This window comes from Zeugodacus cucurbitae, chromosome 3 (assembly GCF_028554725.1).
Source record: "Zeugodacus cucurbitae isolate PBARC_wt_2022May chromosome 3, idZeuCucr1.2, whole genome shotgun sequence".
Classification (NCBI taxonomy): Eukaryota; Metazoa; Arthropoda; class Insecta; order Diptera; family Tephritidae; genus Zeugodacus; species Zeugodacus cucurbitae.
Window position 1 is genome coordinate 19,744,212 of NC_071668.1, and position 20,100 is coordinate 19,764,311.

A 20,100-nucleotide genomic window follows, 5' to 3' on the forward strand; every position below is an offset into this window, starting at 1 on the left:
GACAGCGCTAAATGTTGTCCTGTGTTCGGTTGGACGATGGTGTTGTCGTGGCTGCTTTTACAAATTAAATATGAGCACGCACAACCAAGGTAGTCATAAAAATTTGCATTTACCGTTATGAGTGGTTGTGACTATGCCTGGCAGCGTTGCTGAAGCGTTGCACACAATTTGCTGCATAAAATTGATATTCATATTTATTACCAGGTACCTAGTCAAGTTTTGGGAATATTAACAGATGTCTATAGCGGACATTAGGGTGGGGAACGAGAGGGTTGCTGGTAAAAAATTATAAATAAATATTTTGAAATTTGAAAAAATAAAAATAGGAAACAATAATACACTGCGGGAACAGAAGGGATCTGTGGAATTGATATGAACTCGCAACAAAAATGTGCATGAAATGGAGAAAATTATTAAAATTTTGATTCATATTTACCACTTTACGATAAATATGATTATAATGTACAGTACAGTACACCTTTAAACAAATTCACCACACTAAAACTGAACTCACCACACTAAAATTTTTACTTTTAACTGATTATTTCTGACATTATTTTAAAAGTATTTGAATTCACCACACCTAACTTACCACAACCGAACTCACCACACACTTTATTCCAATATGATTCCGTATATGATTTATTACAAGCGAAATTTCCTGTTATTTCAATCTCATTGGAGATCACTTAAGCTCTATTACGACAATCGAACTCACCACACATACTAATATTATAAAAAAAATTCGCTTTACTCAAATTCACCGCAATTACCTCACCACATAAGCCAAGCCTGTACTCTTATGATATCTGTTTTGATATAAATTCTTTAAATACGACTGAAGTTTCTTCCGAAGAATCGGTTCACTAAAGACAGACCTACTAAAAACTATAAGAATTTACAAAGCACTTCGCAATGAGAAACCAATCAAACTAACGCTGCTGTTCCAACACAGTCACTTTATACAATATTTATACTCAGAACACATGCTACTGATTTCACCACATGGAATTTGTTTTTCTAATTGCACCACTCTTATCTTATTTACTTGCAGTTTATCCACGCGTCGAAGTGGGACCACAAAATCCGTTGCGCATCGAACGTGATCACATCGCCAAGCTGGAATGCAACGTGGATGCGAAGCCCAAGGTCTCCAATGTACGTTGGTCACGCAATGGACAATATGTTAGTGCCACGCCTACGCACACTATCTATCGCGTGGGGCGGCATCATGCGGGCAAATACACTTGCAATGCAGATAATGGGCTTGGCAAATCAGGCGAGAAGGACATAATACTCGATGTGCTCTTCCCACCCATCGTAGTTATCGAATCGAAGACGCATGAAGCCGAAGAGGGCGAAACGGTAATGGTGCGTTGTAATGTCACCTCCAATCCGCCGCCCATTACTATCGAATGGTTGAAGGAGGGCGCGCCCGATTTTCGCTTCACTGGCGAACTGCTCACTTTGGTCACAGTGCGCGCCGAACACGCCGGCAACTACATTTGCCGTGCGGTCAATCTCATGAATCCCTACAATTCGAAACGTATCGAAGGTGTTGGTAACTCCACAGTGGCGCTATTGGTGCGACATCGACCCGGGCAGGCCTACATAACACCGAACAAACCGATTGTGCATGTGGGTAATGGGGTTACGCTCAGTTGCTCGGCCAATCCGCCCGGTTGGCCAGTGCCGCAGTATCGCTGGTTTCGCGATGTGGACGGTGAGTTTAGTAATACGCAGAAGATTTTGGCGCAGGGACCACAATACTCCATACCGAAGGCGCATCTCGGTAGCGAAGGGAAGTATCATTGTCACGCGGTTAATGAGTTGGGGATTGGTAAGATGGCTACGATTATACTCGAAGTGCACCAACCACCACAATTTCTAGCCAAACTGCAGCAGCATATGACACGTCGTGTGGGCGATGTAGATTATGCAGTCACATGTAGCGCTAAAGGTAAGCCGACGCCTATAATACGTTGGATCAAGGATGGTACCGAAATACTGCCAGGCCGTAAGATGTATGATATACGCACTACGCCCGCTGAGGGTCAAGGTGGCGTGGTGACCGTGCAGAGCATACTAAAGTTCCGCGGTAAAGGGCGCCCAAATGGCAATCAGTTGGTGCCCGGTGATCGCGGCCTCTACACTTGTCTCTACGAGAACGAGGTGAACTCGGCCAACTCGAGCATGCATTTGCGCATCGAACACGAACCGATTGTTCTGCATCAGTATAATAAGGTGGCTTACGATGTGCGTGAGTCGGCGGAGGTAATGTGCAAAGTGCAAGCTTATCCGAAACCAGAATTTCAATGGCAATTCGCTAATAATCCCTCGCCGCTAACCATGTCTTCAGATGGGCATTATGAAATTGCAATACGCACGGATAATAATGATGTCTACACCTCGATATTGCGCATAAACCATATCTCACATTCCGACTACGGTGACTACACTTGTCGCGCTGTCAATCCGCTCGACACAATACGCACGCAGATTAGACTGCAACCCAAGGGAGCGCCTGAGCGGCCCACCGCGCTGAAAGTCATGGAAATATCGCACAATTATGCCATACTCAGCTGGATACCGGGCTTTAATGGTGGCTTGTCGAGCACAAAATTCCTTGTCACTTATCGTCGTGTGGCAACGCCACGCGAACAAACGCTTTCCGACTGCGCCACACACACCTACACCACTTCCATTGTGAGCAGTAGTAGCAGCAGCAGCAGCAGTGGTGCCGGCAATGGTATGAGTTATACAGCTGGCAGCAGTGCTGGCTCAGCAGATTGGCTCGAGTTCGATTGCTATCGTGAGAATCCCTGTAAAGTGATGCCGTTGGATCAATATCAAAGCTATATGTTTCGTGTGTACGCATTGAATTCGAAAGGCAGTTCGGGCTACTCCAACGAAGTGTTGGCCACCACAAAAGTCAGTAAAATTCCGCCACCTCTACACGTCACCTATGATCCCAACTCGCATGTATTGGGTATCAATGTGGCGGCGACATGTCTGTCATTAATTGCAATAGTCGAATCATTGGTGAATCGCGAAACGCCAATGGCCGCATGGGAGATTGTGGATACAGTGACATTACTGCCGTCCGGCAGTGAGGCCACATTCAAAGAGGCCGTAATTAATCACATTCCACAAACGACACATTACAGCGCATCGGGCCGGACATTGGGACATGCCGAGGACATAACGTTGGCATTGGCGGAGACGGCGCAGGGACCGACGGTGCGTGTGAAATTGTGCCTACGCACAAATCACGACCATTGCGGACAGTATGCGAATGCGGAAAGTGAGTAAACTCGTATACAGTACAAAGTGTAGTGTAGTTGAAGTGCGTGTGTCCCCAGAGGTATTTAGTTTGAAATATGGTTTCCGCTCGGCAGCTACTTTGCCACGACTCACATTCCGTTTTTCATTTCACAACTCTTTGATATATTGCCCGTCACATCAAGTTCGTGAGTTTTGGTTGAGAGTTTCCACGTAAGCATAACTCGAGATCAGTTACGGGTTTTAATGAGGAGGTTCGTGCAACTTTCAAGGTACACTAAGCCGTATACTTTTCATAACATCCCTGGAAATTGGAAGTCTAGGTGGACCAAATATCACGTAACAGCCAATAATGAAGGTTGAGCTCACTAGGTTTCGTCTTCTTACCAGTGGGTCATTCAAATTATTTGTTTGTTTGAATCTCTTAAAATATCCATGCCTTCCACGTTCTGGTTAGCCTACACTAAATTCCTTGAGAGATGGATAAATAATGGCTTACATTTGCAAAAAGAATATTGACCTCGTCTGTGTAATCGAAAATCTATGAAAAAGGATAGAGATCTTCAGCATTTAATGCCTCATAGATAGAATTCCCGGCCTCTTAAGAAATATAAATCGAGGACTTTATATCATCTCACATTCGATTCCAGCCGTATAAAAACCATGGTCCCACATATGTCTTAGGACCAATTCCTACCATAAAGATGTGTCTGCAGGAATAAGTCCAATTTAGTACAGATCTTAACACATCACAAAGAGCTCGACTACTTCGCTTCCACATAGTACCTATGTCTCTAATCCCTAACTTTGATATCCTCTCTTTTCATACCTTCGGATTCGAGGATCGACTTAGGTCTATTTCTGTCTTATGAAAACTATGGTCCCACATTTGTCTTAACAAATTTTCTGAGACTAGGTCCCAATAAAGATCTGTCTGCAGGAATAAGACCAAATTGTTACAGATCTCCACACATCACAACTATCGCTTCCACAAAGTATGTATGGCTCTAATTCTTAAATTCGAAATCCTCTCCTTTAGTACATTCGTGTTTGAGGATAGACATCAAATCATCTCACATTCCATTCCTGCCGTATGAAAACCATGGACCCACAAATAGCTTAACATATTTTCTGGGACCAGGTAATGCCATAAAGAACTGTCGACAAGAAAAGGACCAAATTAGTACTGATCTCCACACATAACAACGAGTTCGACTTTCTCAAAGTACTTACGTCTCTAACCCTTTCCTTTCATACCTTCGGATGCTAAAGCCAAAATATTCCTTAACGAGTACCACACGCGCAATGTTTAACATTTCTTCTCGCTCAACCCTGTGCCCTTTACACTTTCTAAAGTTCACACCCACATCCATGACACCACAACGCAACCTATTCACATTTTGCCAAACTCATTGCTAATTTTTTTCCCTTTCTTTCACGTCACCATACATCAATCGACTCCACAAAATCATTTGGGTTGGATTTGAACGCTCGTCACCGCAGTTGGCAAATCATATATGCCCGAGACGTCAACGCTAACGACATCCGCCGTAATAGCCATAATCGTCTCATCCATTGCATTCCTACTGCTCGTCGGACTCTTATTGCTCTTTTGTCACTGTCGACGCGTGGCGTCCAACAAGAAGAAGACCAACACCAGTTCACCGGCTAAAGAGTACGACCTCGACTCGGGTCGTCCATCTATAGTGGCGCAAACAAATCAAGCGCCACCACCCTATTATCCCACCGGTAGTTTGGATAGCGGCAAATCGCTAGATTCGCATGCGATGGAGCTAACTCTAACAGCCGTGCAGGACAGCGAAGAACAACTGCATCAGCAGCAACAGCAACACCAGAAATCCGCCGCCTCCTCAGTAGCGGGCATGACGGTGTATGGCTCGCAGAATGGTTATGGTTATCATGTCACATCGACGCTTGGCGGTGGCGGCGGCGGCGGTAGCGGTTTGGGCAGTGATGCGGATAGCTACCAAGTGACGCCATTAGCGCACTCGGCCATCGCGGGTCGCAGCGAGTGTAAGTACCCATTGTAGCATAGTAGTGTGTAAGAGTTTCTCGATGTGCAATGCACCAATTGTGTGTGTCCACCCAAAAGTCCACCAAACCACCCAAGTCCATTGCATCATATGAACATCTCACCCTCATTTGGCGTGCGTGTAAAGACAAAGCTCTAAAGGATTATGTTTGCATTCATAATTGTGCTGATGCGGCGTTCGTTCGTCCCTTCATTCGTTCGTTGAATGTTTTCATGTGGCGTCCAATCGTAATCTCATTTCGGTAGTTCGGCACAGCAAGACAGCGTCACAGCGCTGTTGGACCATGTAAAAGTAGTTAGCGGATGAAATTTGTACGCTTGGTCAGACAGCAAGCTGTCCACAGTGGTACGTGGGCGGGGGCGTGTGCTTCATGTGGACAAATGCAATTCTCAGCGTAATGAATGGAATGAAAATTGAAGTTGCTTTGTCGTGTTGAGTTCGAGGCGTTTCACGCTAAATTGGCACGCTGCAGCCTTTCACTATTTTAACTTGTTTCAGGCTGATGAGTTTGTGGGGTGTGGGGGTGTTGGAGTTTCGTATGATTGTCAAATGTTGCTAATTTTTACACTTCGCCGGCGTGGACACTTTGAATTGAAATTTGTTGAATGTGACAATGACATGGAGATCACTTTAGTTGTTTTAGAAGTGTGCGCGTCACATGGAATGTGAAAGTTGACGGGCACAAGTCAAAGTGCGGATTATGATATGATGAATGTGAAAGGCCTCAGGTTTTTGCTACGCCAAATTGAAGCTTAACTGATAAATTTCGAAATTTTGCAATTCTTCGGAAGGATTTTATTATTCTTGACGCCTCCAAAAGGGTTCCAGGAATGAACGACTATCATCAGCTTCATACATTTTCTTCATTTCTATCCGAACTAAGATCGCCTATAAATGGAAAGTGGTTCTAAAGTTCTGTAGAGTCCTAAACGAAATCGTTATCGTTTTGAAACCAGGAACCTTGTCTAACATTGAAGATTAGAAGATTACTCTCGTGTGTAAACACATGATGCGATGTTCAGACAGTTCAGTGAACTCCTAAGGCCGGACTAGATCTGTACTTAAGTTCGTTATACTATTTCATTATATCATTCCTTGAGGTCTTTTTTTGAAATAGAGACCAAGCGGGACTAGACTAAATCGGTGTTAGTGTATATTAAGGAGAATAAAAGCGGGGTACTAACCAACACTTCCCCATAACTTTAGGTCTTTCCCGACATTTTATTAACTTTTCGACCTTAACTTTTTCTGTGCCATATCCTTATAAAGAGTGATCCATTTCGAGGTTTCATTCAAAAGAACATTCTTTGGAATTTATTTTTTAAAGATTATCTCTTTCAAATATTGGCCGCTGATACGTCTTAGATGTGCCTTCCTTTGAATCCAGTTTTCGATGATTCGTTCGAGCATTTCGTTATGTTTTGATCCAAGACCTGAATCGAAGTCGGATTGTCCGCATAGTCCTTAGACTTTACATACCTACACAGAAAAAAGGTATCACAGGATCATGGTGGCCAATCGACTGGTCCAAAACGTGAAATTATCTGCTCACTGAAGTGTTCTCTCAATAAATCCATTGATTAATGCGATGTGTGGGAAGTGCCGCCATCTTGTTGAAATCAAATGTCGCCAAGATCACGAGCTTCAATTTCAGGTATCAAATAGTCGGTTATCATGGGGCGATAACGTTCATAATTGACGATTACGTTCTCACCTTGGATCACCCTTTATATATTATAAGACTAAAATTTTCTCGAAAATTGTCTGATGGGAGAATTCTTGTTAAATACTTACAGAAATTTATAAGATCTTCAGTTTGTACAACATTTATCGAAACTCTTACTTCTATGTATCCAACTTTCCAACATATTTCTATAGCCGAGTTTTATAAGTATATTAGATGTCCTCATTCAATGTACTTTCAATTTCTATAATCAGACTTGTATTGTAATCAGAGTTTGTTAAACCGCACTTCAAACAATTCAATGGAAAACTTTTCCTAAACCTTTGTTTCGTTCCCTTAAAAAATTCACTGATTCTAAACTAATTTCTCTCCAATAACCATATCCCACTCTCTGCAAAGCTCGTTTCATTCGAGCACTTGAGAATCAATGAAATGGAAAGAGTCAACATTTTTGTAACTTCAACAATAATAGTTAGAACCTAATGCGACAAGGCACTTAAAAGTATTGGCGAGGACGAAGGCGAAGAGTGAGAGAAGTAATTGTTTAACATTAGAACAAACGAGAGCAATCAAAAATTACGTTGTTTTAATTGTTTTACTGTTATGAGAAACATACTTCTAAAAGACGTAGAGGGGGAAATCATAATGAGAGCGGCAAATTGGAGAAAAATTTCGCAACTATTTGTAATGCAACACAATTGGCATTTGAAGTTAATGATTTTAAAGGAATTTCACTGTTATTATTATTACACTTGTTTTCAATAAAAAAAATAGTGGATTTTGTGTTCAACTGCAGCGAACAGCAAATCACATGGAGGGCGAGAACAAAAGCACACAAGAGCAACTAGCAAAACAATGACAATATTTGTACGCGCAATCACTGCAAAAAATAACAAAAGAAATTACAAAAAAAATAGCAAAAATCACTTGGCAATCCTCCAAGGGAAAGCAAGTATGCACCCATCAGAGGAAATATGAATTGTAAGACAAGCGACAAATGCCGTCAAGCGGATACTGGGGGGGTCTTACGTAACCGCTGGCATGATGCCGTGAGAGTACAATGCAATTACATGCCTAAGAACAACAAAAACAAGACAAAAGTAGAGGTGCGCTGCATCAACGGCGTGACCACAATGTCGATAACTGGTGTTCGGACCAACAATGTGGTAGAGTGAAAAAAAGCTCGAAGAATGAAAGCAAACGCAAGAGGTAAACTATGAAGGGAAATCTCTCTCCTAGACAATTGTTGGCTTCATTGGATTCATGGCTTTACGAGTTGTGGATAGAGAACTTTACAAGAGTTCTGGATGGATAATGTACCAAAGGTTCGAAGTATAAGAATATCACAGTAAAAACTACAATAATAGTTTTCTGTTACACCTTAGTAGTTACTTCGATATCCATGGAGCCCACTAATTTTGAGCACACAGAACTTAAACAAAACTTAAACTTTATCCTAAAGTTCCAAAGTTACTACAGGCCGGGTTGCATGTTTTGAGGAACGAAATTTGCATTTCTTCTTTTCTTCGCAAGAATAGCATCCTAACCTATCGTTCAATTTCTAACTTGTGGGTGAGAACCCTTCCGAAAGCTCTCCAAAAGTTATTGTCTGGCAACTCCAGCAGGTCGTTTTCGAAGTCTTTTTCGATCAGGTTGAACTGTTTATGATATTCCGGAGAAGACGATATTCCGGAAAGTAGGAACAGAAAGAATGAACATGTCTCCAATATTGACTGAGACCCATGGACCTCATCTGATACAGACGGTTTATCGACCGAAATGACGTCTAATAAACACTTTAATGCACGGTTCTTCGTTTAACTCGTAACCATGGTCTGCGCTCCGCTGCAATCTAAATAAGTTATAAAAAAAAAATACCTCATCTGAGCTATTTTCGGTATTTTTCGTTGTTCCACATACCTCCCTGGCCTCTAAAAGATAGGCATACTATCCAGAAGTCTGGATCAAAAAGGATTCGGAAAAATGGAAAAAGTGATTCCAGTGAGTAGTACCCGAAATGCGGGTCACAAAGCAGAACAAATTGAAGAAGAAAAAAGTGATTCCAGTGAGTAGGATTAAAAAGCCATACCTCCCTGGTCTCTAAAAGATAGACGTACTATCTAGAAGTCTGGGTCAAAAAGGATTCGGGAAGAAGGAAAAAGTGATTCCAGTGACTAGTATCCGAAATGCGGGTCTACTTTGTGACAAATTGAATTCCATTAAAGATTAAAAAAAAAATTGTTGAAAATATCAAAAGCACCCTAAAGCCGGCCTCAGTTACTTACGCCAACAAAAGCTCATTGTGTTTAAACATGCAAATTGTTGTTGCTGCACTTCCACTGTATTTCCACAGTATTTGCCAGCCAACTTTTCCTCTTGGCACACAACCGATGTTCATTGAATTTATGCTTTTTTCTGTTGTTTTGTTTCTCTATTTTTTTACATTTTGTGCCAGAACTTTGCTTTTGTACCCGGTTCGTGTTGTTGATGTAAATTTACGGTTGTCACAAGTACTTGTCTTCGTTCACGTCGTCGTTGTTGTTGTTATTATTATTATTGTATTCTACTTGTTTAGCATTTGTTTATGTTGTTCACCGAGTGTTTGTTGTTGTTTTTTTAGTTATTATTATAGTAGTTGTTGGAGTTGTTGTGTCCACAGTTAGTTGAAATTTATAAGTGCGCATAATTAAAAGGGGCAAAATGCTCAAGTTTCATTTGTATACATTTCCGCTTCCGCTTTGATTACTTTCACCATTTACTGTTACAGTAGCTTTATGTAGCGGTGCTCGCTTGTTCGCTCCACTGTTTTTGTCTCCATACTTTTTGCGTTATCGTCACTTTCATTCTAGTCACAACGCCGGTCGCCGTTGTCGTCGCCGGTTCTGCCGCTTTCCGCTTGTTATTTAATGCCGTTGGCCTGTGGCTTTGCATAGGACGCACTTGTTTTTGTTGTAATGTGTAGTAGTGTTGCCTACAGTTTATACCGCGCTAGTTAGCGTCGTCGAAGTAAATAAGTCCCCCTCAATGGCCGGAACTCAGTGGTTAAATTAGTTGATTTTAGGTTAAGTGAGCTCATGGCTTAATTTTAGGTCTACTAAGGAGCTTTGACTAGCAACACTGTAGCTCGTCTTAGATAACCGTTGACTTGGATGTGTATTTATGTCCTGTTCTTTTATATTCAATCCACTTCTTAATCTTATTAGTTCCTATGCTTAAAACAAACTCTGATCCCCTCTAGAGATCAAGAACCTTTCATAATTACATCTGTTGCTGATCAGGAACTTAAAAACTTAGAAGCAGTAGGTTTGAAGTGTCTACTCATTGGTTTCAGACAAATCAAACTGGTTAGGGAATGTCAAATAGTTCTTGGATGGACGAATGTGGGAATACCAAAACATAAAACTGAACTTTTATAGTTTAATATATTTTTATTTTTATCAATCTGAAGAAATCTGCCAAGGTTAGAAAATAGATAATATATCTTTCTTAAAAATTTATGTATGGTCTCACCTTGACCAAAAGGATCAGACCAGAAGGAAGGGCGACATAACAAGTGCTAGTAACTGTACAACACTTACTCAATTCAACTGAAGTCCATCTATGCAGAAGTTAATTACAAGAGGATAGTGGTGTTCCTACTTAACGACTTGTTTTCCACTGACGACAACCTTTATGGCAACCACATCCAGCTGAAGTTGATAAGAAGTTCCCGACAATAAACTCCTCACCCAACTCAAGCAATTTTCGCCTCTCCTCCAGCGACTCCTACACACACGGACCTCTCTTGAAGGTATAGGAGCAGAGAAAAGAACGCCAGGGCTCGGCTCGACGACATGGCGATAATCCAATAGTCTCGGAATGAAGTCTCTGAGCGTGATAGTAGTCTAAATCCTTTCAGGCTATGCCCAAGGTTGTTATTAGGTCTACAACTTTGCTTCCGCCGTTTTTCAATAGATGTCTCTAGGGTCAAGCACTGGTCGTTTAAATCGATTAAATCGTTTTATATCGATCTTAGACATTTGTGTCAACATTAACCATACAAAATATTTGTAGAGATCTGTTTGTTTACAGTATGAAATTCAGTGCCAAAGTCGGTATGGTCCAAAGCGAATGGGCGAGGATTAGAACTGATAGAATTCTTATATTATTGTATATTTCTCTCGCAATTCCTGTTTTATCATATTCCTATTTCACTTGCAACCAAAAAAGGTGATCTGAAAACCATTTCGTACACATAAAAGAGGTTAAAATGGGTACGTGAACCAGCGCTTTGGAAAAGGAACTTACATATAAACAAATATAACTTATTGTATGACAAAAGAGCTATTGAAAAGCTAGTATACAAAATAAAAGCTTCTCCCAAACGCAATACTACTCTTCGTGACCCTCCATAAAGCGCCATGAACACGAACGCCAACAACATGATTTCCATATTCCCTTTGAACCGCTTTTCGAAACACAAAATATGTGAATAAATCAAACTACAACAACAACAACTTTCAACTATACAAAATTTACATAAAAATAAGTCTAAGTACACTAAACACATTTACATAAGCGCTTTCCCTCTGCCTCCGCTTGCGCGTTCTCTATCTCTCTCTCTTTGTCATGTTGGCAAACTTATTTATACCGTTCACCGCAAATATATAGGACCACCATTTGGTTTGGATGTATTTGGCGGCAACAACAGCAATAAACAACACAATGACAGCAGCAACATCAACAAAATAAATACTAACAACAACAACAACAATATTAATAACTTGGCATGCAACAGCAACAACAACGAGCAAGCGAACAAACCCACCACAGTGACGGTTGGTCACGTGCCAACGTACTCGTGCAACAGCAATGCCAGCGATGGTGGTGGCGTTGGTGGCAGCAACAACAACAACAACAGCAACAATATTTACACGAGCAGCGTGAATGACGGGGGAGGTGATGGAGGAGGTGTTGACGGTGTTGACGGTGTCGACGATCGCACCGCAAAATGTGATGCAACTACAGCAACACCAGCAACAAAATTAGCTACAGCTACAACAATGGCAGCGGACGCAACACGAACAACAACAACAGCAACAACAATACAAACTGGCTATGACATTGGCACAGCGGGCGTGTCAAGAGCGCTCATGTCGCTGACAGCAGCCGCGTATGTCCGCAAAACCACAAAACCGCCAACTGTTTCAGGTAAATTTAATTTGCACCCCTGCGCGCGGTGGCGGCAGCAATGGAGCTGATGGTGGCGACCCGAAGTTAACAATTGCCGCACTCGCGCGCTTTGGTGGGGGCAGCCACCGCGTTGCACTTTTTGTCTAACGGTGTTTTAGTTGCTTGTCATCTATTCTTTTCTGTTGTTGTTGTTTTTGGTGGGCTTATGAATTGTTGTGTGTTTCCTTGTTGCTTTGTTTCCATCGCTGCCGCAGCCTGTTAGCACTTGGACCGCACTTCTGCACTCCCCGCTGCGAGTCCACCATTTTCTGCTTGTCTAATGCACTGCCAACGGCTTTTTGCAAGCGCGCACCAACTTTTTGCACAAGTTTCTTAAGCTTTTTCTTCTTTTTCTCTACTACTGCTTCTTCTTCGCACGCTGATACTTCTGTTTATTCCACTATTTACCGTTATAGTTAAGTATATATACGTTATTTAATAATACTTGTATATAATCAGCTTATGCTTCAATTTCATGTAATAATCGGGTTTATTTAGAGTATTTTTGAAAATACAAATAATTAAAAGTAAGCTTATTGGATCTTCTTCTTCTTCTTCTTGACTGTCGCTTACGCGGTTATAGCCGAGTTTACTACAGCGCGCCATTCATTCTTCCTTTTGTCAGCTTGGCGCCGATTGGTATTACCATTTGTAGCCAGGTCCTTCTCCACCTGGTTCTTACAACGTAGTGGAGGTCTTCCTCTTCCTCTTGCATCGAATACTTTCAAAGCTGGAGCGCTTACGTCCATTCGAACAACATGACCTTAAGACCACATAACTCTCAAATATCCGATTGGAACAAAAACGTTTATATATTTGGAATCGTCTCTGGTCGGTACTTGAACGTTAAAACACCACAATCTTAAAAGATTCGTCGATACAACACTTCACGTTATTCTTTAACATTCATCAACTAAGTTCCCAACCATGATAATCAGGTAGTCTCTAGTATATCATGTGCAAAATATGCCACGTTCAAGTCGACGAAAAGTCTTAGTTACTTATCTCTTGCTGGAATATGACTTATAATGACGCTCTGACGCTCATAGCAAGAAACTCTTATTGGTGTCTAAATACTGTTAGGAATTTATTTTGTTGCAACAAAACTGAGATCTTTCAAGTTCAACATACTCTCGTACATTAATTTCTCGAACGTTCAAAATTAGTCGTTAAAATGTATCGACACTCCCTGATGAGGAAATCGGTTTGAGCAAAATGAAATAATTTCTTGTTAGATCCTATGCATAATTACAATTATGTTCAAATATTCTCAACTATATTCATTCCTGATACCGAGAAGAAAAGGGTTCAGTGGAATTTTGCTGCTGAGTTCCCAGATAATATTGTTGTTTTCATACACAAATGTCCAAACAATTCTTTACTACTCAACTCCTCCTCAACTAAATATAAAAAATAGCCATTTCAAATTATAGTTAAAACTAGCTGAGCTTCATCATAGGTAGTGATAAAAGAGAGTATAAAGAAACTGCAAGCACCCGTCAGCAATAGACATAAATCACCAAGCAAAAAAGGTCTAGCAGCCGATGCAAGTGTTCCAATTTGTTCAAAAAGCACAAATAGTAAAATAGTATTGATATAAATATCCTACTTTTTCTGTTATGGTTTTGCAAACCCTACTCCCAACTGCAGAATCGTGTTCTCCTTCTCACTTTAGCACGCCTCCAAACGCTGCTTGTTAGCTACCCAGAGGATACTTGGTCCGGATGTCGGGCGCTGCTTGAACCATGTGAAGAAGAATCGATTCTGTCCACCCCCAAGTGAATGGCAATCACAAACGTTCCTCACTTACGTGAACTTCTACACATGATCCCATCCTCCAGGTACTAGAACCAACAATACCAACAATGTCAGGTGCCAGCGGCTACGCTGGCTAGGTCATGTTGTCCGAATGGACGGAAACACTCCAGATTTGAAAGCGTTCAATACAATACAAAAAGAAGGCCTCCGACTTGGTTTCACTTGGGATTTCCAACTGGCGCCGAATTGCGAGGGAAAGGAATGAATGGTGCGCTCTTATCGATTCGCCTATTATCGGATAAACGCTTAATACGCCAATTACATATATACATAAAGATCCTAACGAAAGTCCATTGTTAAAGTTCTCAGGAGGAATGCGTAGAAGAAACATGTAGGCACATTTTATTGGATTGTCTAACTTTTTCTAAGCTGAGGGTAAAACATATCGGACCTCATAACTCCGGAAAATACAGAGAATATGATATAACTGACAGATGAGGGTATTTTGATCTATACTTAATAAGTGAGATCCCTAAGATATCCGCCGAAGGAATCAGCCTGTGTTAGGTTATGAACACAGGCCACACTTTCTTTGTAGACCTTAAATATATATATATTTAACTTTCATGGAAATGCTGATTCTTTTCTACTACATCTTCCTTCATGAATATGCCCAAATATAAGTTATATTTTGTTTGAAAGTAGACTTAAGCAATAGATCTCTCCTATAGAGGACAGAGTTCTATTGCAAGAATACATACTTGTCTGAGAGAAGAATCAATCGAGGCTTAAGTTAGATTTTCATTAATAACTTAGGGTCTCACTCTCCTTATCTTCTAAAAAAATTTAGAGCAATGCACAAAATTTGAATTGGCAGTCCGTTACCCCAGACCGAGTATCGACTGTGATGGGAAAGAATCCTAAGAAATCTCTCAAATCGAGGTCTTATTTGCTATCTCTGTAGATGCTTGTAATGTTATATGAATATTTTCAAAATCTACGATTTTTAAATACGTTCTAAAGAGTGAACTGAGTGAAATTGGATATCTGTTGGTTCTACGGTGAGAAGGCCATATTTCCGAATGAAATTATTATTATAATGTATGTAAAAATTGAACATTCTGCTTCTAGAAATATCAAATGATATTAAAAAAAAATTATTTTTTTTTTTGCTCAAATTCTATTTAAATTAACTGTATTATAACTTTTTGTAAATATAAACAATCTAATATATAAAATTTAATATACAAATGTAATTAAAACTAATATGCACAACTCTTTATGCAGCACGTCTCTTCCCACCTCACTCACTCAATCATTTTCAATTTGCACCAACCGCACACAAAATGCCAATTTTCTTGCCACGCGCTCTTTATCAACCTTCACCACCACCCGCGCTACATCCGCTAAAAATATAATTAATTTCACTCTTGTTTTTCTTCTACATTTGCCGCTGCTCTTCACAATCTACTACCAATCCACATCCACGCCGGCAGGGTCCACAGGCCTGCACTATCCGTCAGCCGAAAATAATTACTCCACCAAGTCGAACAGCATCTGCAGCAGTCTAGCCAGTGCGCAGGATACATTGTGGCGTGTGAAAATGGCTGCCGCACAACAGCACTCCTCCGCAGCGGTGCAAGCGGCGGCGGCGGCCGCGGCAGCAGCTGGCGCACAAATCTACATCGAACAACCGCCGCCCGGTTCAATAACGTATGGCACTTGTCTGGATCCGCTGACGCAATGCGTCGTCGACTATGTCGGATATCCGGTGCCACCGCCACCGCATATAACGCAGGCATCCGCCGCCGCAACGGTGGCAACGCCGTCAACGGCTGGCACTTGTGGCACTGGCAATCCGCATGATTTCACAAGCACCGGCAGTAGCAGTCAGAGTTCTTGCGCGCCAGCCAACACCAGCAGTCTGAGCGTTGTCAGCCAAGCCGCCGCAATGGGGGAGAGCGGTTCGCGGCAAGAGTATGCGGACGAGCTGCAACAGTTGCACGAGCAGCAGCAACAGCTCCAGCACCAGCATCAGCAGTATCAGCATCAGTTGCAGCAACAGCAACAACATCTGCAATCTCCACCGCAGCCACCACAACGGTTTGGCACATTGAAAAAGTCGCGTCAGCAACAACAACAGCAACAGCAGCGCATGGAGCAGCAGTTAGGTAAGTTGATATAGCTTGTTTATTCCTATGGCTGTGTGAACTCTTCGCCAAAATGAGGTCCTGATGTAGACGACCGAACGGGAGAAGTTTGAAGAAATGATTGTATTTGTACCTCGCAGGACCGTGCGTATGTGTCTTTGTACAAATATGTACAAGGTTAGTCCGCTAAGTACCTAGCAGGAGAGCTCTGTGACAGTTTTGTCCTCCGGTGGATTTTACCCTTTCGGAAGATAAAAAAGACTTCGTCTTCTTCGGAGCAGTTTTATCGTATGTTGTCCACTGTTTACACTGTTCCTTGACCATGTTCCGTCGAATCCGAACCGCGGAAGAGATCTCACGATTGCATATATATTCTGGAGTAAGCCATCGCGCCGATTGCTTTCTCGCGCCCAATATCTCATGTTGGATATAACTTAGACCGTCTTTTAAGACGCCTACTGCTTTAGCTAACACGCGTATCTTCAACGGTCCGTCTGCCAGTGTAAAAGCGTGGACTTTTTTCACGATATCCTTATTGCAGACAAGAGTCGAACCACCGACTGTGAAGATTCTTTCCTTTTTCTAAAATCCGGACACATCCCATACAAAACAAAGCTCCGAATGTGATTCGATAGTAACTGTCTTAGAGATAGCATATAGTTCATAACAATAGTAAATTATAGTGACGCCACCGGACTGTGAACCTAAGTACCTATCCGACATCCCTTGTACATTTAACTGCCTGCGGACGACTTGAAGTTCAAGTTTGCGATTTTTTGCTGATTCCTGAATTTCGTAATTGAAATGCCGTGTGTGTGCGGAGCAGTTAATTTTCCAATCGGCAGTCAAGCAATAAGTGCTCAGCCGCGAGGACTATCGATTGACTGGGAAAGACAAAGCAGAGCGTATCGCGGAATTGGCTGACTGAGAATTAATTGTCTCGAATCGTGTCTATAAATTTTGTGATTTAAATTCTTTTGGTGCAGCAAATTTCATTCTATGGAAGGTGAGTCTAGTTTCTGGGGTATTTAAGGCAGGTATTTGCTCTTACCTGGTAAATGATATCGCCAACATAGCGAAATAAATTGGCTTTCTTACACTTTTTTGGTCGCCACTGAACGAAGTTATAAGGATCAGCACTTTTTATTATTGGTTGATTAATCTGGTTGTAGAGACGTCGAGAAGACAGCTAATGGCAAGCGACCGCAAGGGACTCCGCGAAAATACTTTGTCTGAGTATTTACCTATATTCCATTATTTCCATCTTATCCAGTTACTGGTATGAGATTCCCAACTTATATAACATAATATAACACTGAGTTCCACTATTCCCGCATTTGCGGGGTTTATTCTGTATCAAATCAATTTAAGGGCACAGTCCATATTGTTGGATCTGCTTTAAGGCAGGTTTTAATAAGAATATCTTGAAGGGGCTATTTAAAGATACATATTCTCCATAAAGGGCTTTGAATATGTTTTATAGAGCCAATGGATAAAGTCTTCATACATGATAAAGAACAGGATTTAGAAGAATATACGTAGAGCTTAGTTTTTCATCAAGGATTAGTCCTGTATGTTTCAAAGCACCTGGGTGGTGTAGGTTTCTTAATAATGAAACCCTGAGTTCCCTAAGACACGATATAGATTGTATAGAAAATAACTTTAAAATTCTACTCCAGCTGATCAGAGCAAATCAATGTAGCGGATAAAGAATATCTTCGTGTGAGTTCTTCGAAGTGATCTCTTCTACAATAGATTTGCGATGGAACAATGGTAGTTTTTGATTAGAGAACTTATGAAAAAAGGTCTGTAAGATCTGCTACATCAATTAGTTTCTAGATAAAGAACAAGTTAAGACAAAGCAATTGAAACAAGACTATTTACAATAACAACGATTCAACTTTTTGCTCAATATTTAAGTGGAAAAGTACAAAACCAATGATTTTTCTTGAATCCTCTCAAAGGATTAAAATATCATTGCCAAGCTAATCCCCTAGTTATACCAAAAACACAAAAAAAAAGGATGTAAAAACAATAATAATAAACACAAGAAAATACACAACACAAGAAGATGATACGAGATTTTTGACGTTAAAGCCACTTATTTTCTAAAAATATTACCACAAGGCAATCAAGAGGAGAAAATGCTCTCACATTTCAGCATTTACATATGTGTGGGCGTGCGCAAGGATGGGTAAAAAATATAAATAATAAAACAAAGCAGATAAGCAGGCAAATCACTGTGATTGATTATGCACTTAGCGCACAAGCACAACAACAGCAATAAAAACAACAAATAAGAACAATATGATAGACAGCAAGGAAGTCAGTGCTTTCTGTGCTTTTTCGTAGACATACATATATACAAATATATGTATCTGGTATAATAATATATAAGAATACATTTTTATATATGCTCTACGTGAGAGGCAGGAGCGTTTCAGAGCTTCAAGGGCCCGTCTTCACTTCTACCATCAGACGAAATGACTTTCAGGAAGCATAACAAAATGAGGCTGCCGAGCGTACCACAAGTCACGCTCTCCATATGTAACTGAATCCATACTTTGTGATGTGAGTATCAGCAGTTCATAGAAAAGGAGGTGTTAGATGGACCTGATTTTTATATATGGGATCGTAGAATACGGAATTTTCCTCTCATAAGCACGTCCAGTCTACATTTTTCGACTTTGGACGCACGGTTCCTATGTTACTGAAATACGAAAAATCTGTCCAAGCCTTTTATATGCATACTATCACTGACTTCTAGAAAAATACTGTGTTAGAAAAATTTAGTAGAGAAGTAAAGAAATCGCTTACTTATAGAGACAATCAAAAAGAAGAAGAGAAAATCCTTTATTAATAACAAGTCTCGGTATCCTTTTAAAGAACACTCAAGTTTTTGACTCTTTCGAGTTATTTTAAATTCAAATTTGCTCCTTAAAACCGGATATATAGACATACCTTGGTTGGTAAATGTGAGTACACAGTTATCTTTATTCTACTGTTATACACGGGTGCTGTTAGGAAATTTTCGTTGGAGAGACCTCTGATGACTTTTAGTAAAAAAAAAAAATAGTTATAAGAAACTTGTTTTATAGTTTAGTACACCTAATAGTCTTCCTGACGCCTAGGAAAATGAAATGGAATACTATATTTAGGAGTATGGTCCTTGGCTAACAACAAGTTTTTCCCATTATCAGTCGTCGTATGGATTGGCAAGCAAAATTTCTGTCGCGAATGTGGTCTCATCATATTTTTATCAGTTCACTTTAAAACTTGAAAGGCACATGAGAGAAGAAAGAATTCAAGGTTATTAATGACCTTTTGATTTAAGCCAACTCAAGATTGTCTACTTCTAATACTATTAAAACTGACGCTTAGTAGAACTTGAGTTCTGAATATTTACGGGGGATATTTATTCGAAGTCCTTGTCGAATATATATTTTTTCAGATTTAACTTATTACTAACCTATTTATTAGAACATTCAATTGGTAAAAGATACCCTGAAACCCCTCCTAGTAGAACATCCGTCCTTGTATACATAGTAGCTATAACACATCCATATATTTTTTACCTTTATACAGATATATAGACAAATAGAATGTTGGCAGTCAGTAGACGAAAATTTAAATATATACATCTGTACATATAACTTTGCAAGCATACATACATATATCTTGTGTCTATTATATCTAGCATAACATAACTATGCATAAAATAAATTTACGTAAGTACATACATCGGTATGTATGTATAGAAAATTCCACCAAACATATGCATGCGTTAGATTTTTCATCTTATCCGAAGATTTGCGCACAACCACTTGGCATACTGCCTTCTATTCAAGCATAAATTATCCATATGTGATGCGTACAGTGTTGCGCAAAATATAAGTAATTGATATAAAATTTTTTATTGCAATAAATCAGCATATGAGTCTGACTCTATAAGTAATGATAC

At 40.4% G+C, this 20,100-nt stretch overlaps 1 protein-coding gene across 1 annotated transcript in view; it reads left to right on the plus strand.

The window, feature by feature from the left end:
- The window catches only part of LOC105216405 (neural cell adhesion molecule 1-B), a 292,270-nt gene that overhangs the window by 250,534 nt on the left and 21,636 nt on the right, over window positions 1-20,100 (plus strand). The window contains exons 5-7 of the mRNA XM_054227219.1: window positions 1,055-3,304; window positions 4,786-5,316; window positions 15,486-16,160. Coding sequence (XP_054083194.1) covers window positions 1,055-3,304; window positions 4,786-5,316; window positions 15,486-16,160 — 3,456 coding nt within the window. The remainder of the gene's footprint in view (window positions 1-1,054; window positions 3,305-4,785; window positions 5,317-15,485; window positions 16,161-20,100) is intronic.